Below are 21,344 nucleotides of genomic sequence, written 5' to 3'. Positions count from 1 at the left end.
AATTAATATGGGGAACTCCACACGGCGTCTCCGAGCTACCTAACTAGGTAGGTATGTTGCAAGACCATCCGTAATATGGAAGAGATAAGATGAAGTAGTTACCAATTTCAATGCGGGCTATAGTATATGTCTGCCACGAATTACATGCAAGGTACGGAGTACTCTGTAAAGAGTTAAGATATATATTTATCCTAGCAAGTGCATTACACCTAGCAGTATGGAGTACTACTGAGGGCTATAAGGCCAAATCAATACCGAACTCTCATAGAGCAATAGCTAAATGCCCAAAAGACAAGAGAAACAGAAGGAATCAAGAGTGATCGAAGAAGGCACATACATGTTGCTACAATATATCGATGAGAACTCTATCACGAAAACATAAGAAAGGAAGAAAATTGTGTTTACCCCCACTAAATCGACTATCCTTAGCTTTAATCCCCTCTGAGCAATGGAGTTTATCGATTCCCAGGTTGGAAACCATTGGGTCCACGGTGGTGAAGGCACATCTTGCTTGTCGTTGGACTATGATCCTGAACTTGAGGACAACATCCCAACAAATCCCAGCTGATCATACTAAACACATGTTGAAGAATCAAGGGCCACATCAGCTTAAGGGAAATAAGTCGCTAAGATCCTGTCATCTATGGATACCCTACATAGTATATGGTGGTCTTTTCGTCCTCTAACTTTGTCTTTTCTCATACATCTCAGCATTGTTCACTTCCTTTTCATCAAGAACAGAACCCCAAGTGCCATTGATCTTGTTTCGATTCATGCATGAGCACAACATTTTCCTCATTTCCGAAAGCTTGCTGGAAACTGCTATACCTTGTTGATGAACATGAAAGAAAGGGATTCTAGAATAGGTATTGTTTCTTTTTCCTTTTATTCGAGGTTATTGAGAGAGAACAAGAATAGTATGTCCGCCATAATCTCGGAGAGCGAACTACAATATCTTTGTGAGACCGTCTCATCGTCTTAAGATGCATTAACCCCAGCCACCTCCACGGCAGGCCGGAGATCCTCCCAACAAGCTATGGAAGCCTCGACCTCCCAACCTAAGCCTCAAGGCTCCTGGTTTCCTATATAATGTTGTAAATTCCGTTAATCTCATAGGAACTCGAGCAGTATTTATTGCAGGAGTTGTGTGTCTTCTGCACATGTTTGCCCATGTCCTCGAATGTCTGCTTTTGATATCATTCTTACCGTCCAGTGCCATGTCCAGTGCCATGTCCAGTCACAGGTTCGGATACTTGGGTAGACAGAGTCGCTCGTCTTATAAGATCAAACACTTTCTCCCCTAGCGCTGTCCTTATCAAGTAGATGTATGTAAGTATGTGTGTCAACTATATGTTGTCAATTTTGGAGACTCTATAAATAGAACACACGTCCAGGCATTGTATCGTACAACATACGTGCTCTGTTTGAAAAGGTAGGAAATAAAGCCACTAAGACGATCACTCCAGAAGCATGTAACATAGATGGAGCATTATCTTGTAAGGACTGGATGTCATTTGGCCTTCCAAAAAGCCACAACAAAATGTGACCAACATGTTACATCTGCATTTACTCCGTAGTGTGTATCTTCTATGTCCAAGTATAGGTTCTTCATCGCTCAATCTTCAAGACTAAAAATAGTTGCGGCATCAACCCCATGTGATATCTAATTATAGTACGCCGCAACGATCCTGCCAATATTCAAACCAATCAGCTGTCTCTGTGACTGCTAATCACTGTGATGATGCGGGGATATCACTCAGTATGCAGGAATCCACTTGATGTAAGTGTGATCTTCCTCGCCTATTAAGTGATAGTCGGTTGAGAGTTTCGAATCAAATGGACAGGAAGACCGATGTGTGGGTTCCAAGTGCAGTTGGCTGCAGGGTATATTGGACACTCTATTGTGGAATCCTACCATCCGTCACATCACACTAGACGGGGATTCCAATCCATAATTTTAATTGGCTGGATGGGACGGAAGCTTTCCAAAGTTAGAAACTGAAGTGTGATGGTGGTGATTTGTGCATCGTCGTGCATAGGGTGGGCGCTTAGACAGAAGAAGGTGGTAGGTCGTTCCCCTCCTCCCCAAGTGTATATAGCCGCCCTGTGTCCCCCAGGAGACTACGTTTTACATATTGTTTAAGATTTTCCTATTTTTCTATTTTCGCCTTTTCTATTTTCGTCTTTTCCGACTTGGCTGGCCCAAGTTCTTCAACTCCTTATCTACATCTACGTCAATAATTTGTTTCTCTCCTTGCCTACTCGGATATCTTTGTTGATCAAAATTTCCCTGAAATCCTCAAATAACATCAACTGGTTGTCTTGAACTTCTTCAACTATCGTGGATTCTTCGTCTGTCACAATGTACACTACCACTGCCCGTGTCGTCAAGCCAAAGCTGTCCTTGAGCATCTCTGCTGCGCAGAATGTTCCTCGGCCATCACTGTCGCTCAAGTCACCAAGTGCTCTTTCTCGCACGCCGGTCTCACCAATCTCCGCGGCAAGTCCGACCAGCAAGAGATTCTCCTCACCGCAAGTTCCAAGCTACGCATACACAAACTCTTGCTCATCGAAGAGCATCCTCAAGAAGCAGTCATCCTCACGCGCTGGCTCTGTTGACAAGCGTATACAATTCAAAGGGACGCCGACTGTCCACTGCGTGACGCCTATTGAGAATCCAGACGAGTATTACGGCAAGCACATGAAGATGTCACGAGAAGAGCGGCGGTGGACGGTCCGACAGTGAGATCAATTTCGAGATCTGTATCACTAATGACCGTCCACAGCTGGGGTAATGAGGACCGACCAGGTGCTTCTGAATGACTCGGGGTATGCATCTTGCTTTTGCAATGATACTACGCCCTGCACCCTGGGTCTATTGTTGATCACCTCAATCCACATAGCAACTCGCGCGCCCGACAATCGACATCCTCAAACTGCAAGATGGACTCCTATAAATGACAGAATGGCGCATTAAAGTGTTCATCCAGCTTGTCTCAAGATGATTCTCTGGATGATTATGCTGCCTCTCGCTCTTTTCGCTGGCCCAGAGCTTGACAGTGACATACTCATCTGGGCTGACTCGTCCTTGGATACACACCGCACATCCTGTTTTTGAAGGGAAAACGATGTATCAGTGTTTTTGGAGTAACAATATATTTATGACGTTATGATAGGACCTGGATTGATGATTTTGATTTTTGAGCATAAAAGTTTTAACCTAGTCGTTCGTTACTGCAATATAACGGTGTCCTCGGCCCCATGCCGACATTATCAATCTCAATATTACGTAGACTCAAGACCCGTAGTATGTACATAGTCTTTGCGACAGCACGGAGTATGTACTCCGTACTCCGTAGATCAGTATAGATTGCTGTTTTGGTACCTGTTTTAGGGCTCCATTTGAGGGCTTCTCCGGCCCGTGCGCGTCCGATCTTTTTTTCGCCCCTGTTGCCGGTCATATGTCAAGCATCTAGCCAATGTTATTCTCAGTTGCTTCTGCTGCGGCTTTTCGCAGATCGGCACTAAATACGAGGAGATGTTTGACTTCCCGCCGTGGTTTGCTCACGTTGGCAATTGAAACGTCATGGTAAGCGGTGATGAACGCCCGGAAAAACCAAGCCACCCGACTAATTTGTTTCCAACAGTGACGATACGTCAGTAGCCATCGTCGAGAAAACAAAGAAAGACTCCGGAAGCGCAGCCAAGATCCATTTCCTTGAAAATGTAACGGCCGACACGCGCGCGCATCGGGGAATTCACCCTATCATCGCCCTCGAATCTCACCAAGACAACCTCGCAACCCTTGTACAGAAAGCCCTTAATTACCTACCAGAGTCAAAAACAAGCGATGGACTCAAACTGGCAGATGGAACTCGTCGCCGGCTCCCCGATTTCATATCCGCCACAAGAGGTCCCGGAATGCGGTCCAACCTGTCCGTTGGCCTCGACACTGGAAAAGCGCTGTCGGTTGCATGGCAAATCCCTATGGTCGGAGTGCACCACATGCAGGCACATCTTTTGACGCCGGGACTCGTAACGTGTCTGGAAAATGAATCCAAGGCCGGCCCACCCGCAATGGGGCCCGAGTTCCCTTTCCTGTCTATTCTTGTCTCTGGCGGCCATACGACTCTAGTTCAATCTAAAGGCCTCACAGACCACAAGATCCTCGCTACAAGCGAAGATATAGCTATTGGAGAGGCGCTCGATAAATCCGCACGAGATATCCTACCTGATTCTTTGCTCCAGGAAGCTAAAAGCACAATGTACGGCAAGAATCTGGAGCAATTCGTCTTCCCTAATGGCAAGGCCGATTTCGCGGACTACTCGGCGCCAGATACTCGAGGTCAAGAAATAACCAAGCGCGTGAGCGATTGGGGCTGGTCTCTTACGACTCCATTCGCGAATACGCGCATGATGCAGTTCAGCTTTTCTTCGATTTCCAGCATGGTCGGGAAGATTGTTCAAAGAGGCGGTACGAATATTAAGATGTCGCATGCAGAGCGTGTTGATCTAGGCCGGGAAGCCATGCGCGTCTGTTTTGAGCACCTTGCTTCACGCACCGTTATCGCTCTGGAGACTCTGCGGCCGCACAATACTGGCAAAGATGAGATCAAAACCCTCGTTGTCAGTGGTGGTGTTGCCGCCAACCAGTTCCTCATGAAAGTGCTCACTTCATTTTTGGAAGTGCGCGGCTTTGGCAATATAAACATTGTTGCTCCGCCTCCGTATTTGTGTACCGACAATGCGGCCATGATTGGATGGGCGGGCATTGAGATGTTCGAAGCTGGCTTCCGATCTGACCTCAGCTGTCGTCCTCTGCGGAAATGGACCCTCGATCCGCAGGCTGATGATGGAGGTATCCTTGGCCCAGGAGGCTGGATCCGAGAGTGATGATTGCAGTTGGATGGCTACGTGCTTGTATATTAACATACCCTCTCTGTATAATAGCCCGTGTATGATAATGTAGTTTTATTCCCATAATTCCTTGATACAGCGCGTAATGAATAAATTTTTCTTAAAAAAGGAGTCATAGTGCATTATGGACATGTGAGACCCAGAATCATCAGAGACGCCGATGCCATGTAGCCTCCAAGTCCATTCATCACCCATGCATCCTCCACAGTAGGGTATCGAAGATGCGCCGTTGCAACCCATGAAAACGAACCAAACTCGCGACCGGCCGACTGTGCAATGCAAGTATTTTGAGATAATGAAGTCGTAATCGTCATGATCAGCCGCCGACAGGGGGACCGCTTCGCTGCAGCGAAGCAATCTGTTTTCGAAGCTCTAGGAAGAAGTCTTTCCCGTTCGCCATGTTTTGCGCTGTAGATATGGTTATTGCTTGTTCAATGTATGCTGCGATCGAAAGGAAACTGTACCCTTGGGACCCCAGGCAGTAGATCGTTGGGTAGGGCCGTCTTTGAAATGAGATTTGTAGGGTGTCGACATCTTGGTTTCTGGATCGATGGCGCATAAGTTAGGCTTTGGTAGATACGGAGGTAGATACAAGACGTACCATACTGTCCTGCTGTATCTCAAAAGCTTGGTTAGACCTTGTACTTGCAGATTGGGTGCATATACATACCCTTCAAAACGTTCTTAACCTCTGCGGTGTTGAAGCCTCGTACAGGGACATGCTGTTCCCGCGGAGGGTTGGATGCGCCCCAAGCAGCATTGTTATCGCCTGCGCCTCCCTGTCCTCCTGTTTTATCACGGTTGTTCGAGTTGCGCTGCGACGCCTGGCGACTGGGTCCACCCCGCCACCTTGGGAAGGCAGTAACAGTTAGCGAAGCTGAAACGCGAGGTGTCTGGGGGCGGATAACGCGTACCTGTTGTCGCTGGAGCCGCTCATGTTGTAAATTTATTTAAGAATGAAAAATGAAAGCTTGATCGAAGGAATAAAGTCGTAAATAGCTCACAAAGGACAGCTGTGGATGTCATGTCATTGTGTCAAGCTGCGGAGGTGCTTAAAGTCCATATTTGTGCCTCAGGCCAACAGGCCCAGACAGCTCGGGTGTCTCCGCCTTGACCAGATAACCAAACACATCATCGCGCCTTACAGCTTCCACGGGCTCTGGCGTCCTTTGCGTCTATTCTGCCCATTCGTTTCTAGTTTGCTGTCGCATGACTTCAGACTTGCGGCTTTGATTTTTACCGAGGCCCTGCCTGAGTTGGCCTCTGAACGCGACCTGACGCCGTCCGATTAACAATCGCCATCCCAAACGAGCAACATACACACACCCGAAACCTCGTTCTTAAATTATGGCACCGTCGGTCAGACATTCAATCTCTGGTCGTCCATCACGCAGTAAACCTAGGTCCTCCCTCAAATCACCCAACAGCGGCTCCTTCGATTCCCCTGACGGCCCTCCTTCGAAGAAGCGAAAGTACGTTCCAGGTGGTCCTGGAGGAGGAGGAAGATTTGTCGACTTCGACGCTGCAGCTGCAGCCGCCGCCGCCGCCCAAGAAAGTCCCAAGAAAGCTACTCCTCGACGCCACTCCGCAGGTGCTCGAGGCCGTCCACCGCGTGAGATGGAGCAACCATTCTCAGCCCCTCCACCGCCACCTCCCATCGTACCAACAACACCACCCTCTATGTCGCGTCCAAGGCGCGACAAGAACCAAACCCGCGGTCGGTTTACCTCTTCTACGGCCGCCGCTCTGGCTCTTCAACAAGGCGACGGGTACAAGCCACGCGAAGAACGCGGGTGGGAAGAGTTCCATCCCGACTTGGACATTGATGGCAAAATTGCCGTCTTCACGTCTGAAGAGGTCGATGCCCCGGATACCTCTGCTCCTATCCTGAGTCTGGAGTCACTGGCTGGTGCGACAGTCTCCGATCTGTCAGGATCACCGGTTATCATATCAGGCGAAATGGCTTCCCCAATCCCAATCAAACGTAGGCCTGGCCGTCCACCTCGTCGCCCCGAGGCCATCCTTAACGCCCTTCTCGCCCAGCAAGGGCAAAAGATCATACCGCCCCCGGGCCCCAACCCCCGGGAGAAATTAACACTGCCCAAGCCGTCGTTCCGACTGCGTGACCCTTTTACATTCTATGAGAAGAAGGGTGTCGGTCATCAAAACTATGTCGATCGAACCATGGCAAATGTTGGATACCAGGAGAGCGATCTCTTCCTCCGCCATGACCGGCGATTTATTCGAATGACTGAAGGCACCCAAGAAGATGACCTCGATGTGATTCAACCTGCCATGACGGATGGAGATATTAACACCACCATTGGACGTGTCGAGTATGACATGGATGAGCAGGATGAAAAATGGTTGGAAGAATACAATGCTAAGCGCCGTGAAGATCAGCTCGAACCCATTAAGCCCGCTGTGTTTGAGATCACCATGACCAAAATTGAGAGGGAATGGCATGCCCTTGAGAAGCGTATTCCCAAGCCGAATCCCAAACCCCCACAGACCGGACGTCTTCGTTCTAGCTCTGCAGCTGCGGTCAATGGGGAGACTGCTGGCCCGGGCGAAGAACAAGATAGCAAGTGTGCTATCTGTGATGATGGCGATTGTGAAAACTCGAATGCAATTGTTTTCTGCGATGGCTGCGATCTTGCAGTGCATCAAGAGTGTTATGGTGTTCCTTTCATTCCAGAAGGTCAGTGGCTTTGCCGCAAGTGCCAATTGCTGGGGAGAGGGTCCACCAACTGTATTTTCTGCCCAAACACTGAGGGCGCATTTAAACAAACAACCTCATCCAAATGGGCTCACCTACTTTGCTCTTTCTGGATCCCTGAAGTTTCTATTGGTAATCCATCTCTTATGGAGCCGGTGACTGATGTCGAAAAGGTTCCACGCAGCCGGTGGAAGTTGAATTGCTACATCTGCAAACAGCGGATGGGTGCATCTATCCAATGCAGTAACAAAAACTGCTTTGTTGCCTTCCATGTCTCATGTGCACGCAGAGCTCAACTTTATTTAAAGATGAAGATTGGCCATGGTCTTATGGACTCCCACCTACTCAAGGCTTTCTGCGACAAGCACGTTCCCCCTGACTGGCGATTGGAGCATGGTACTGATGCTGCAACTGCCGATGCCATCGAGTATTACCGCAATGCCATGCAAGGTAGGCGCTGGGGAGACAGCCAAGCTGCAGCTCTCTCGATGGGGCCAGCGCACCCCAACGATGCAGGAGAAGAAGATCGCACCCTCACTCCTCGCCTCACCTTAACAGTAGGCGGCAATAAGCGGAAACGTGTTCCTAGAACAATTTGGAAGCTACCTTCTGGTGCGCCAGTTATCCCCCAGGTTGTGTTAAACTCAGTGATCGCTTCGCTTGGGCGATTTACGGTTCGCCAAAGGAAGCAATATGCTGAGGATGCATCCAAGTACTGGACATTGAAGCGAGAGGCGAGACGTGGAGCAGCATTGCTCAAGCGACTCCAGTTGCAGTTGGAGACCTTCTCATCCATGGAAATGACACGAAGAGACTACGTGGCAATGGGCGTTCCGGGACACAAACGTCTGGAGCGTCGCATTGAGTTTGGTGAGCGACTTTACAAGGATCTTGATCGGTTGAGGATGCTATGCGACGAAGTCAAGAAACGAGAGAGGGAGAAGTTGAAGGATGCAGAGATGCTCCGTAACATCGTCGATCTTGTTTACTTCCCTACGTTCCCACTGCTGTGGCCAATCCTTGAGAAAGCTCAACTGTAAGATATGCTCGTCCTATCTTGTCAATACTCATACTGACTTTATTCCAGGCTCGATGGAAAGGGTGTGTTTGCATCAGGCTTGATGTCAATTCGACAAAGGCTCAAAGAACGATTCTATCCGTCTGTTGCTGCCTTCTCTGCCGACTTGGCCAGTCTTTTCACCTCAGAAATTGGCGTGGAGCCCGCCGGCGATACCGCAGAACTCCAAGCGCAGATCAGTGGTCGCGCCCCAGAGCTTAGCCTGGAGCAACGCGAAAAGAGAAAGCTAGCAAAACGGATAATCAAAGTCATCCAGCCTTCCCTAGAGGATGCGATTAGGAAAGAGAGCGAGCTCAATCGCAAGCCATTTGAGAAGGAATTGAAGGAGCTGGATGTGATTCTTGACCACAGCGTGATGTCACGTAGTGGCGATTCTGTCGAACCGGAAGGTGATACTGAGCTGTCTGGTCACCCTGATGCCATGGAAGGGGTTGAAGAAACACTTCCTACGACGGAGGCTCCAACGGAAGCCCAGCCTGCAGATGAACAACTCCCAGAAGCACCTGGGGCAGAAGAGCTACCTCCTGCTGAAGATCCCGTGAAGAGCGTTCCCACCTACTATCGACATCCAACGCCTGTCTTGACCGAGCAGGATCAACAGCTACCGTTGGCTATGGGTGGCATTCAATGGTACATGCAGCCATTTGACCCGGTCGGTACAACTATTCACGAGGAACGGTGGACTGGGCGGGATGTCATGCGTGGAATGAGTGAAGAACTCAGTGAACTAGATGAGGATGAACTCGAAGGGTTGAAGGACTTGGTCGATGATGGAGACCTGAAGGGCCAGACCACCAGCACCCCGGCTGCTTCACAACAGAATACCCGTCGGACTCGACGTTTGCGAGGCTCACGATGATTACTCCTCTGGACATGATGCGTATGGGGTTCACGAATTTGATTTTAGCGCAGTCCAATTTCAGGAGTTAGTTTAGTTTTATAGTTTGTATGAGTATGTGTACTAGTTCTATAGCTAATAAAGCTGTAATATGGCGATCTCTTTGGATCTTGGCATAATAGCTGTTCGTCGAGGCTAACCCCCTGCATAAGCTCGCATTTTCAAAAAAAAAAAAAAAAGAAAAGAAAAGAATGAAATCTCTGAATTTTCTTCTCAAAACCCCCTCAAATTCGTCCGATTCACTGAGAATCCACGCAGTTTTGCACCGCTGCCTGATTCCTCGGGTGTGTAGTTCCCGGTGCTTAGCGTCCGCTCTTATCAGCTTTCCCAACTTCTCTTTCTTCCTTCTTCCAACCTACACCTTCGGTCCTTTTATCATGGCGGACTACGACAACGATTCCAGCCGTTACGCGGGTATGTCCTTTATAATTATTTCGGCGCGCTCGAAAATATTTACCCTTTTACGATAGACGAGCCCCGATATGATCGCGAGCGCAGCGCCTCTCCTCGCGATGAGCCTCGAGCCGACCGCGACCGTGCTCGCAGCCGCTCCCCCCAATGGCCGCTCTGACGACAGGTATGTATTTGTCTGATCTGGTATATCGATTCCAAAATTAATCAACTCACAGAGCCCCTCTGGCTCGCAAGCCTATCGAGGAAGAGGATGAAGGTGCCGTCAATACTGGCTCTAACCTCTTCGTTACTGGTATTCACCCGCGCCTGACGGAGTCTGATATTTCGCGTCTGTTTGAAAAGTATGGCGATGTCGAGAACTGCTCTATCATGCTTGACCCCCACACCAAGGAGTCCCGTGGATTCGGTTTCGTGAACATGGTCACCGCCGAGCAGGCTGATGCCGCCAAGGAGGGTCTCCAGGGTGAGGTCATCGAAGGTCGCACCCTCAGCATCGAGAAGGCTCGTCGTGCCCGCCCTCGTACCCCTACCCCCGGAAAGTACTTCGGTCCTCCCAAGCGTGGTAAGCTACATCATCCCTTCCTTTTGCGCCTTCGCATCGGCTTACGTTTCCCTTCTTCAGATGGTCCTGGTGGTCCCCCTGGTGGTGGTCGTGGAGGTCCCCGCCGTGAGCGTTATGATGATCGCCGTGGCCCCTCCGGTGGCGGCTGGCGTCGTCGCGACGATGACTACTCCCGCTATGGTCGCTACGACTCTTACAATGATCGCCGTGATTATGGCCGCGACTACGGTCGCGACTATGGCCGTCGTGATTACGGTGGCGGTGGCGGTGGCCGTGACTATGGTGGCCGCCGTGAATCGCGCGACGACTATGGATACCGTGGTGGTGGTGACCGCTACGGCGGTGGCCGTGATGACCGTTACAGCCGTGATGACCGTCGTGGAGGTGATGATTCTCGCGGCGGCGGCGGTTACTACGATCGTGACGCCAACCCTCCCAGCTTCGATGCTGCCGGCCCTCCCCGTGAGGCCCGCGACCCCTACGTTGGTGGTGGACGTTCCTATGAAGGCCAGGCACGCAGCAGCGCTGGTGGTGCTCCTGGCGGCGAGGATCGGTACGCTGGCAGGTAAAGTGTCTCCCCTTTTCTTCTAACCAGAACAGAGACTGGCCTTTGGTGTCTCCTGGTTCCTGGTTCCCATGTTTCACCAACTTGCCCACTTCCTCCCCTTTTTTTTTGTTTCTTGGGACTTTTTTTTTTAATGCGGGATTTGGGCGACGGGCCACGGGGCGTCGCTGTCTTTGTTTGTCAATTTCTCTCGGCTCGACGATTTTGCAAAAAAGAAAAACGGAGCGCCACGACTCGGCAACTTCATCGCTGCACACTTCGGTCGCTTGATGATGTGTCTCATTTATGTCTGTTCGCGACGCAACTTCGGGAAAGAAAAAAAAACTTCTAGCGGCAAAGGGACAGAAAAATTATCGCTGTAATTCGGTTATCTCAGGGTCAGCAAATTCGTCACAGCTACAGCTACAACTTCACCTCTACACCATCTCCAGTAACGGCTCGATTGTATTCGACTTCTCTAAACAACTGAATGATCAACCATTCGCCCCATCCAAAGCCGTCGACTTTGCGCTTGTAGTCTCAACCTTTAAAGCTCCAGGCATTAATCGATTTGGAATATTGATGCCGTTAAAGGTGAGATGTTGTTCACAAGCTAACCTATCTAGGTTCTTTTCGGAATTCTTTGTTCTTCCCCGAATACTTGGTCGGGGAGAACAAGATTGTACTTAACCTATTTAGGGATCTCTATGAAGCTTCCAAACTTGAATATATATATATCTCGGCTTCGATACTTGGATGGTTTAATGCACCTTCGACAAGACCTTAGCTCGGTCTGGGACTTCAGCGTGAGATGCATACTACTTCGAAGACGGTACCCAAGGTTCCTTCCTGAGCAGCTACTTATCCAAGACTTTCTTTGTCTTTAATTCCAGGGCCGTGTGGATTCGTGGATTCGTGGATTCTCTTTGATCGATGAGACTTGGGTCTTTGAAGACTAATATATTTCTCCAACCACTAGGGCATTTCTGTGGCCTACCTCCCATAAGTTCACCCTGGTGGTTACATATCCTTTGACAAGTGTAATCGCTATATCCATGGATAGCCTCTGTCCTTGACGATGAGACTTGAATAATATGACTTATTTGGGATAGTACTAATGATGTTCTATTTAGAACCACACTACAATACCTTAGATATCTTTCTAGATGTTCTTTTCCCTTTTCAGTGTTAAAGCTGGAAGGACAACCAGATGCAGAATACATGCGCTGAGAAGCTGAATTTCTACAAAATGTCTTCTTGTATATGTTAGTTAGGATAGTTTCATGCTCGATGCGTATACGCAAGGAATCACCACCTCGCTTTCTCTGACATTATCTCTTTCTTTTCTGCCATCTTTCAGACCCTACTAGCAAGACAGATATGGACATTGACTGGGGGTATCAAATGGTGAACGTCTTATTGTACACCAAAGTCCATTCATAAGCTTTTAAAACCAAAGCAATCAATTCCATCACAAAAAGAAAATAAAATAAACCAAAAGAAAAAGAAAAAGAACCCCAGAACAGCCGATCAAGCACCGTCTAACGCCCAAGAAATCCCATCCTCTTTTTACTCCGACTCTTTCTTAGTCTCACCCTCCACTTCATTACTCTTCTGAAGCAAGAACTCGCCGAGTACACGGAGAGGATCAGCAGGCCTAGCACAAGCGAAAGAAAAGATATCAGTAAACCCATTCAGCACGCTAGTCCAGAAACCCCAGCTACTCCACTCACTGTTCGCGCGCAACAGACTTCATCCCGTCAAGCAGATACGGCACGACCTTCTCATTGAGATAGACGCGCGCAGGTGCACCACCGGGACGAATCTGGCCTGCAGGGATATTGCCCAAGTCGCCAAGCGGCGTGTTGGAGCCGCCATTTGCTTCGCCCATTGTGGATGTGGGTTTTGGTTGGGGCGCCGGGGTGTGTGTAGGAGCCGAGGAGGCGGGAGGATCTGAGATTGCGAGAGTGGGAGGCTGCACAGGTTAATTGAGAACCTGGGATGTGTATCTTGGAAGAAGTGGGAGTCGCAGCAGTGGAATCGGCGAATGTTCGCGGAGCGGAAGCTGTGGAGCTCGGTGTCGATCCGTGAGGGAGGGAGAGCTGGAGCTTACTGGTAGGGCCATTTTTATATCTAGAGATTGGACTTAGAAGCTTTGCGGTTGATATTCAGATGGCATTTCTGTCTTTCTTTCTTTCTTTCTTTCGGATTGTCTTTGCTCAGTTCGTTATTTGTTTGGCTGTGCCTCTTTGTCTATGTCATATGCAAACAGGCCAAACAGCCTAATAGAGTTATATCGAGCACGTGATCTCGTGTTTGAAACCTGTTCGCGAGACACGTCGTTCGTGTCTGCTTATACTCGGAGACTCGAGTTGCTGGGACTGATTGCGTCCATGGACACGGAGTATTATGTCCTTGCTGAACTTTTGGGAGACGCAGCGTCCCGCGAAACGTCGGCGGACTTTTGAAAATGAGGATTCTAGTACAGGCGCCGAGATTAGACCACCGCCGAGTCCGAGTCCTTCGGTCACGGCAGAGGAGACTCCCCCAGCGGACGATTTAGGGATTGTTACCAGCAGTCAAACGGAACTCGAGACTTCCCTTCCTGCGATCAAGACCGACGAGGACGCAATTGAGGAGTACGAGGCATTACAGAACGACACTAAATCGGGATTGCATGTGAGGCTACGAGATGGTGCCTGGCAAAAAGGCAAAAGCTCCATATATGTGGATGCATTCAATCTGGCACTGGAAACTGTGCTGGGCGAGGAATCGCATCTCTTTAACGAGGCCGAAATGGAAATTTTTGCACAGTGGCAGGGGCTGTCCTACGAATCCCAGTATCTGTATGTCTTCCTGTAGAACTTGATGAGCTATGGTTGAGATTAATGTTTGAGTTAGGTACGTTCGGCTGTTTCTCCGCAAGACCTCTGCCTGGCACCGTATCAATCGGTTGAACTATTACTCCGATATCTCGGATCTATTCTCTGTTGCTGAGGACCTACAGCGGGACCGGAGCCTGCCTGATTCAGAACTTGGAAATACATTCAGATTTGCAGAAGGCATAGAAGCGATCACAACGCTGGAAGAGGCTTCATCACTTTTATTGCTGGAAGAACTCAAGGTCTTTGCAAAGGAGGCCAAGGTCCAGGGCAAGAGCAAGAAAGAGCTGCTGGCGGCTCTTCATGAAGCGAGCCAGACCCAAACAGGACTCAAAGACTCAAACAACAGAGACGGTCATTTCACCCAGAAGATACTGGACTACACGGGTGCGTGCATCAGAATCTCGCCAGTGCCTCGTGCTCTCTTCGAGCGAGTGCACCTGGTATTCTATCGTTCCACTGAGTGGACCGAAAAGTCCCTCACAACGATTATCTTAGCCAAAATGACCAAAAGAAACTTCCCGGAGTATATCGTCTGCCGCTCGAATTCCATCTTCTCGTCCAGAGAAGCGCTACTGGAATTCGAATCAGCGATACAAATCCAATTCGCAATCGACAACATGCTTGAATTCAACGGTCCAGTCACGACCGACTCCCTCCAACAGATCATCGACCTTGCCAACAAGTACTACCCCCGATGGAAAGAGCTAGTCGAGCAAGAGCAAAAGAAAGAAGACAGCATCTACGAAAGCGGCGAAGGCGCATATCTACGCCGGTTCTCGCCGGCATGGGTGCTCACAAGAATAATCCACAAGAGCCTCCACCCGCTCGGACGGTTCAAGGAGCATAAACGCGAGCACGAGGTGCTAGAGGAACTTCTCGCCCAACGACTTTTCCACGCTGCGCGGCGCGGTGCATGGTATCAGCGCAAGGCACTGCTGGAAGAACACTACATGTGGGCGCTTACGCCTGCAGATGGGCGCAGCGAAGAGGCTCAGCGCAAGCATTGGAAGAGACTTGCGCTGCGGACATGCGAGGCTGGACTGGAAGACCCGCTGTGTCATCTGATCTTTCATTATGACTTGCAGAAGCGGATCACGAAGCTGGAAAAGGCGCTGCGGGTGGTGAAGCGCGAGCAGCATGATTTCGGACATGTCATGCTAGGGAAGCCGGCTGAGCGGACGATTGAGGGTATACGTATTGATACGGGTGATTCCCCGCGGAAGGGGAAAGCGACGGTTTGGGTTGATGAGAGGGAGGGCGGCGAGTGCAGGGTTGAGAGTATGTGCCTGAGCTGGTACCGAGATCACGGATGGAAGGGGTATCACTCCGAGGGGGGAATTGTGCGGACGCTGGTGAGTCTTATCCCATGCAAAGCAGCATTCGAATATCCGGAAGATCGAACTGACTCTGGTCTTCAATACAGTTCGGCTACCTCTTCTACGATATCCTGTTCACGTACGTACCTAATGTATTCCAAACTGCGTTCCAGACGTGTCCGCTCGATCTCCACACCGATGTCTTCTACCCGTCTCGTGCATCGGAGATCAATCACCGGCTTGTTGAGATCACGAATGGGGATGCGGAGCGGATCATCCGTGAGATCCATGCTCGTGAGGCGGAGGCGCAGCCCTGCGCTGTTGGGCTTGACTGGACTTTCGATCTAGATGACTTGGTTGAGATCGTGCAGTGTTTCCGGGGAGAAGCACTTGCTACCATCTGTAAGGTTATGGCGCAGGAGTATCAGCAGCGCGGTGGTGGAATTCCGGACTTGTTCCTCTGGAATCATGAGAAGAGGACAGTGATGTTCGCCGAGGTTAAGTCGGAGAATGATCGATTGAGTGATACCCAGCGTCTTTGGATCCATGTCTTATTGGGGGCTGGGGTTCAGGTTGAGCTTTGCAATGCTGTGGCGAGGGAGGTTAGAGCTGAGTGTGATATGTAACGCCTATACATCTATTTTCCATGGATATATGCCCGCTTAAAGTGGTGCAACATAGCCTTATCTGCTAGCGCTCCAACTGATCACATCGGTCAAATAGTGTGAAGGATCGTGACGAAATCCAGTATACTACTTGAGTACCCACTCTATATTGGCAGGCTAGTGATCATTTATGCTATAATTTACCATTTACGGCCCCTACCAGCCAAACCTACAACTACAAAAGATCTAGAGCATTCATGAACAGGGTATCAAATAATCGTAATCTTTTTTGTTGTACCTAGCAGAAGATAAACCCTCCAGATACGACGATCACGACGATCCGATGGGTTCCCTCCGTCAACCACTCATCCTCCCAAAATGCGCTTATGCGACAAGGGTGGAGGCAGTGGCGCTCTCGTAGCGCCAGGTGGGGGGCAGGACACCGACGGTCTTGTAGTAACGGGACAGACGGTGGATGCGGGACTCGATCAGAATGAGGCGGAACTTGGAGTCCTTGTCCTTGCGGTTACGCTCAAGGTGCTTGCGGACAGCGACGGCCTTGATGATGAAAGGTTAGCATAATCTACACGGATGGAGACAAGGGGGAAAATAGGGAGGGAAAAAAAGGGTTTACCTTCTTGATCAGGAAGTAGAGGTCCTCGGGGAGTTCGGGAGCGAGGCCTGTATTCCAAAATCTCTCTGTCAGTCTAGATATTCTTGACCAAGCAGAGGCTTAATTGCTGGTGCATTTCTGCGACCAGTGTCGGGGAGAGAGACGAGCATTTTGCGCTTCGAAACCAGCGGGTTCTTTTACCGAACCAGAAAAGTTTTGTCCACACAAATTGTTCGCTCTCTTCACCCGACGGATGTGATTATGCTGGCGAAGGGAGTCGTACCGTTGGACTTCAAGATACGGAGGATCTTGTTACCTGCGCAAAAATGTTAGAAAATTTCGATACTCCAATTCCTGGGATTGCGCTTCTTCGGATTTCCATACCAGTGACAATCTTGACCTGGGCAACACCGTGGGAGTCACGGAGGACAACACCGATCTGGGAAGGGGTGGCACCCTTCTTGGCCAGCTTGCAGATGTGGTCGACAACCTGGTCGGGGGTGGTCTTGAGCCACGCGGGGGTGGTGCGGGAGTAGGGGATGGCGGAGGCGGCAATACCCTTGCCCTTGCTGTGAAGACGACCCATTTTGGATTGGTGATGTGTCCGGCGGAGGAAATCTGGTCGGTTGTCGGCGTGGATGAAAGATCGAAAATCGAGAAGTGAGAGGGTGTGAGTGTGGACGGGAAAGATGGGGCCTGTGTGGGGTCACGTGATGGGCTTCGCTTATTTCTTTTCTTCGACAAAACTTCACTTCGTTTCTCTTCGGCTTTTGTTCCAACTTCAACAACCAACAATCTCAATTTCGCACTTGAGTTGACTGGAATTAGTGTTTTCTGATTCAACCCGAGTGCAAATTGTAGTATATACACTCGACACGCCTTTCATCCTCTCGCCACTGTCAATATCAGGTCAGTTCCAGCTTTTTTTTTTTCAATCCCCAAACTTCCGACCTGATGATACAACGCATTCGTTATTACTTTATTTTCTGGTACCTCTTATGTCAGAGCTAGTGTTTTCGGATGCTAGCTCGATGATCTATCTGGACTTCTGATCGACTTGTTTCAACTTCAAGACTTGTGCTATAAGTTGCTCGACCGTTATACTAACTACGGTTATAGGCACTGATGGTTGATATATCTAAGATTATTGAATACAAATACACATGTTTATCGCACTAGACTCACGTCTATATTGTACATGCGTGCTTTCGGCACATGATTCCATTGCTTTGCAATGCCCAGTATTAGATGTACAGACATTTTTTGGTAAAAGTAGTAGTCCAAATACTCATTTGTAGTCTCAGCGCTTTAGTCGCTTGGACATTCTTCGTGTCTCTGTTGTTTGAGCGGTAGAAACAATGGTCTCAGCCTCCTTTCGCTTCTTACCACTGGGCTTCTTGGCATCATCTATGTCCTCAACTTTGACTTTAACATCGACGTCTTCTTCCTTAGGAACTTTCAAAGAGACGGCAGTTATCACTTCCGTCTCGACCTTGATATCAGACTCTTCGTCTTTCACCTTCACATCAACCTTCTTGGTTGCAGCAAGTTTGTCTGCAAAGGTCCGCAGGTCTGCAGTGAAAAGCACACTATGGGCCCATCCAGCTTCCTTACCCCAAAGCTTGCGGAAATGATTGGCAACAGCATCATAAGTTGTCTTGTTCAGGTTCTTATTGGAGCTCTTTCCAAATCGGTAGTCTCGCTGTGCGATTTGCCAAACTGCCATAAAGGATTAGAAACAGTTCAGACCTATTATCAAGACAACTCACCATGAGTATCAACCGGCACAGACTCTCCCCAGCCTAATCCCATTAAACTGACACAGTCTGACACTTTGGGCCCAACTCCCTGTAGCTCAAGGAGCTTTTCATGGGCTTCACGATATCCCTCTCGCCCTTCCGGTTTCATTTCACCGCTGGGTTTAGGGTCCACGCCAAATGCTGGACACTCAGGGTTGCTTAAACTGTCCAGCCAGCCTTCATCTCGACTGGATACCATAACCGCAGTTTGGTATATGTATTTCGCCCGGTATCCGAAGCCTAACTTGCGGAGATTGCTTTCGACGTCGTTGCCAGTTAATGCACCTGGGGGAGGAAAGTCATGGTATGCACGCCCTTCAATCGTGGCCACAGATTTTCCATAATGTATGCACAATTTCTCCACCATTTGTGAGATCCGTGCAATATTATTGTTGCTGCTGCAGATAAATGATACCAATGCTTCCCACGCATCTTGTCGAAGGATCCTGATCCCTGTGAATTGCGCAGCCTTTTTCTTGAAGTTGGGGTCTTGTGATGACCATTGGGAGTATAGTTCGGTCAAATTAGGTGTCAGGTTGAAGTAATGCTCGATAATGCGGACGAGATGGTCGTTGTCAGAGGATGTTGGTGTGGGCGTATGGGAAGGAGGTTGCACAGATCTATAGTACAAGAAATCTGAGTCTTGCTTCAGCGATAGGAGGTGGCCATATAGGACACATCGCCATTCCTGAGTTTCTGGGAAGTTCTGCCATCTAAGAAGGGTCAGTCGTTTGATCTGCGATCCTCGGCGCCGAGAACTTGGCTGACAAACCTAAAAGACTGGCCACATCTGAGGGTAGTATTGATGCAAAGCTCACTCAAGCTCAAGGGAAGCTTCTGCCATCCGGAAAAAGCACCGACAGACATCTTTAGAACTATAAAAAGAAGTGATTCGGGACCGCCGAGACGTTGTCCTTATGTTTGTTCTTTTCTGCCAGTATCATAATCGACACTCGGGCGGTGAGGGTATCACCGCCTGCAGCTCCGGGTCATGAGTTTTCCCCTTCACTAGTGACAGAGCTTCATTTCCTCAACCAACTTCAACATGAACGGTGATACCTACTCATCCAGGGGTAAGTTATCCTTACAATTACTTCAGATATAGCTACTAACATCTCTCAGACACTGGACGTTCCCGCGATTACTACGTAAGTACCAGCCAATCTTTGGTCGCAACCGCGGCGATTAACCCCAATTCTAGCGCGAGGAGCGGCGTGAGCGAGACCGGCCCGACCGAACTGCCGACCGAGGTGCTGAACGTGGTTCCGAGCGAGGAAGCGAGCGTGGAGCTGAACGGGGCGATCGGAGTGATCGCGGTGAACGACGCCGATCGCGTTCGCCTCACCATGGATCCCGAGCTGACTCCCGTCGGGAGCGTGAAGTGAACTCATACTCAACCAGCCGTGACTACCGTGCCCGTGAGCGCGAGGACCGCTATCGTCGCGATGATCGTGATTGGGACCGCGGCGACCGTGCCGAGCGTGGGGGTGGTGACCGGGGCGACCGTCGCCGCCGTGACTTTGACGATAGACCCCGTCGCGACCTGTTTGACGATCGACGCGGCGGACGTGGTGATCGTGGAGATCGTGGAGACCGTGGAGACCGTGAGAGAAGAGAGCGCAAGCGAAGCGCCACGCCCCCGCGGCGCAAGGAGCCTACTCCGGATTTGACAGATGTGCCATCGGTGTTGACTCGCAAACGTCGTTTGACTCAATGGGATATGAAGCCGCCTGGTTATGAGAATGTTACAGCTGAACAGGCAAAGATCTCAGGTATGTATTTGGATCTCCTGAACTAGTGGAATTGCCTAACATTATCAGGAATGTTCCCTCTCCCCGGAGCTCCTCGTCAGCAGCCAATGGACCCCAGCCGCATGAAGGACTTCCTGAACCCACCCACTGGCGATAGCGAGAACGCTGCCCTCAAGCCTTCCAACTCTCGTCAATCAAAGCGCCTTTTCGTTTACAACATCCCGCCCGGTGTCTCAGGCGATGCCGTTATTGCCTTCTTCAATCTTCAGTTGAATGGTCTCAATGTTATTCGCAGTGTCGACCCATGCATCTCAGCCCAAGTTTCTGAAGATAAAACATTCGCACTCCTGGAGTTCAAGGATCCAAATGACGCCACAGTCGCATTGGCTTTTGATGGAATTACCATGCCGGAGAGTGGAGACAAAGGACTTGAAGTGCGACGACCAAAGGACTACATTGTTCCCGACGGCAGCGCAGCCCAGCCAGTCCAGCCTGACGTTGTTCTGAATGAGGTGCCTGACTCACCCAACAAGATCTGCATCTCTAATATTCCCACCTACATCAATGAGGAGGCTATCATCATGTTGCTAAAGTCATTCGGCGACCTTAAGTCCTTTATTTTGGTCAAGGATGCTTCTACAGAGGAGTCTCGGGTAAGTCTAGGTATCTCCCTACCGTCCAATACTTTGCAAACTAACCTTTCCAGGGAATTGCCTTTTATGAATACGTCGACCCAAACAACACTGCTCTGGCCGTTGAAGGTTTGAACGGCATGGAACTGGCTGACCGCCGCCTCAAGTTTGTTCGTGCCAGTATTGGAACCACACAAGCCTCTGGCCTCGACATGGGCGTGAACGCCATGCAGATGTTCGCCAAGACCACCTCCCAGGATCTCGAGACCACCCAGGTCCTCCAGCTTCTCAACATGGTTACGCTTGACGAGCTCCTCAATGACGAAGATTACGAAGAAATCTTGGAGGACGTGGGCGAGGAGTGTTCGAAGTTCGGAAAGATGATCGGGATTAAGATCCCCCGCCGCGGACACGGCGCTGGCAAGATCTTCATTAAGTACGACAGCGCTGAGTCTGCCACTAACGCCCTCAAGGCGCTGGCGGGTCGTAAGTTCTCTGACCGTACAGTTGTTGCCTCATACTTCAGCGTTGAGAACTTCGACACGGAGGCCTGGTAAACCGGTGTTGATACTGTTGATTTCCCGTTCCTTATTTCCCTTGATGCAGGCGTG

General features: G+C 49.8%; 9 protein-coding genes across 9 annotated transcripts; 5 read left to right on the top strand and 4 right to left on the bottom strand.

The window, feature by feature from the left end:
* Positions 1 to 2,362: 2,362 nt before the first annotated feature.
* Positions 2,363 to 4,893, top strand: N7519_007549 (N(6)-L-threonylcarbamoyladenine synthase family protein; the record flags this gene model as incomplete). The annotated part of the gene is made up of 2 exons (XM_057294325.1): positions 2,363 to 2,742; positions 3,648 to 4,893. The coding sequence occupies 2 exons, from the start codon at positions 2,363 to 2,365 to the stop codon at positions 4,891 to 4,893; spliced, it is 1,626 nt and encodes a 541-aa protein (XP_057149136.1).
* A 340-nt stretch (positions 4,894 to 5,233) lies between these two features.
* On the bottom strand, positions 5,234 to 5,854 carry N7519_007548 (uncharacterized protein; the record flags this gene model as incomplete). The annotated part of the gene is made up of 5 exons (XM_057294324.1): positions 5,234 to 5,325; positions 5,382 to 5,459; positions 5,519 to 5,530; positions 5,588 to 5,766; positions 5,832 to 5,854. 5 exons carry the CDS (start codon positions 5,852 to 5,854, stop codon positions 5,234 to 5,236), a joined length of 384 nt encoding a protein of 127 aa, XP_057149135.1.
* Positions 5,855 to 6,264: 410 nt separating this feature from the next.
* On the top strand, positions 6,265 to 9,573 carry N7519_007547 (putative PHD finger domain protein; the record flags this gene model as incomplete). Its single annotated transcript, XM_057294323.1, has 2 exons — positions 6,265 to 8,672; positions 8,724 to 9,573. 2 exons carry the CDS (start codon positions 6,265 to 6,267, stop codon positions 9,571 to 9,573), a joined length of 3,258 nt encoding a protein of 1,085 aa, XP_057149134.1.
* Positions 9,574 to 9,989: 416 nt separating this feature from the next.
* On the top strand, positions 9,990 to 11,157 carry N7519_007546 (RNA recognition motif domain-containing protein; the record flags this gene model as incomplete). Its single annotated transcript, XM_057294322.1, has 3 exons — positions 9,990 to 10,026; positions 10,111 to 10,189; positions 10,242 to 11,157. The coding sequence occupies 3 exons, from the start codon at positions 9,990 to 9,992 to the stop codon at positions 11,155 to 11,157; spliced, it is 1,032 nt and encodes a 343-aa protein (XP_057149133.1).
* Positions 11,158 to 12,701: 1,544 nt separating this feature from the next.
* On the bottom strand, positions 12,702 to 13,257 carry N7519_007545 (DPY30/SDC1 family protein; the record flags this gene model as incomplete). The annotated part of the gene is made up of 3 exons (XM_057294321.1): positions 12,702 to 12,789; positions 12,866 to 13,107; positions 13,246 to 13,257. 3 exons carry the CDS (start codon positions 13,255 to 13,257, stop codon positions 12,702 to 12,704), a joined length of 342 nt encoding a protein of 113 aa, XP_057149132.1.
* A 284-nt stretch (positions 13,258 to 13,541) lies between these two features.
* N7519_007544 (fanconi-associated nuclease 1) lies at positions 13,542 to 15,959 on the top strand (the record flags this gene model as incomplete). Its single annotated transcript, XM_057294320.1, has 3 exons — positions 13,542 to 13,978; positions 14,034 to 15,369; positions 15,441 to 15,959. 3 exons carry the CDS (start codon positions 13,542 to 13,544, stop codon positions 15,957 to 15,959), a joined length of 2,292 nt encoding a protein of 763 aa, XP_057149131.1.
* A 363-nt stretch (positions 15,960 to 16,322) lies between these two features.
* Positions 16,323 to 17,137, bottom strand: N7519_007543 (40S ribosomal protein uS15; the record flags this gene model as incomplete). Its single annotated transcript, XM_057294319.1, has 4 exons — positions 16,323 to 16,496; positions 16,573 to 16,619; positions 16,835 to 16,867; positions 16,936 to 17,137. 4 exons carry the CDS (start codon positions 17,135 to 17,137, stop codon positions 16,323 to 16,325), a joined length of 456 nt encoding a protein of 151 aa, XP_057149130.1.
* A 714-nt stretch (positions 17,138 to 17,851) lies between these two features.
* Positions 17,852 to 19,217, bottom strand: N7519_007542 (8-oxoguanine glycosylase OGG1; the record flags this gene model as incomplete). Its single annotated transcript, XM_057294318.1, has 3 exons — positions 17,852 to 18,270; positions 18,321 to 19,063; positions 19,123 to 19,217. The coding sequence occupies 3 exons, from the start codon at positions 19,215 to 19,217 to the stop codon at positions 17,852 to 17,854; spliced, it is 1,257 nt and encodes a 418-aa protein (XP_057149129.1).
* Positions 19,218 to 19,395: 178 nt separating this feature from the next.
* Positions 19,396 to 21,290, top strand: N7519_007541 (splicing factor u2af large subunit; the record flags this gene model as incomplete). Its single annotated transcript, XM_057294317.1, has 5 exons — positions 19,396 to 19,423; positions 19,473 to 19,498; positions 19,552 to 20,122; positions 20,171 to 20,754; positions 20,808 to 21,290. 5 exons carry the CDS (start codon positions 19,396 to 19,398, stop codon positions 21,288 to 21,290), a joined length of 1,692 nt encoding a protein of 563 aa, XP_057149128.1.
* Positions 21,291 to 21,344: the final 54 nt, after the last annotated feature.

Source organism: Penicillium mononematosum (assembly GCF_028829835.1).
Source record: "Penicillium mononematosum strain IBT 11891 chromosome Unknown utg000003l:1.0-8172316.0:1.0-8177699.0, whole genome shotgun sequence".
NCBI lineage: Eukaryota > Fungi > Ascomycota > Eurotiomycetes > Eurotiales > Aspergillaceae > Penicillium > Penicillium mononematosum.
The sequence above is the reverse complement of the archived record's forward strand: the minus strand, read 5'-3'. Positions and strand labels throughout refer to the sequence as shown.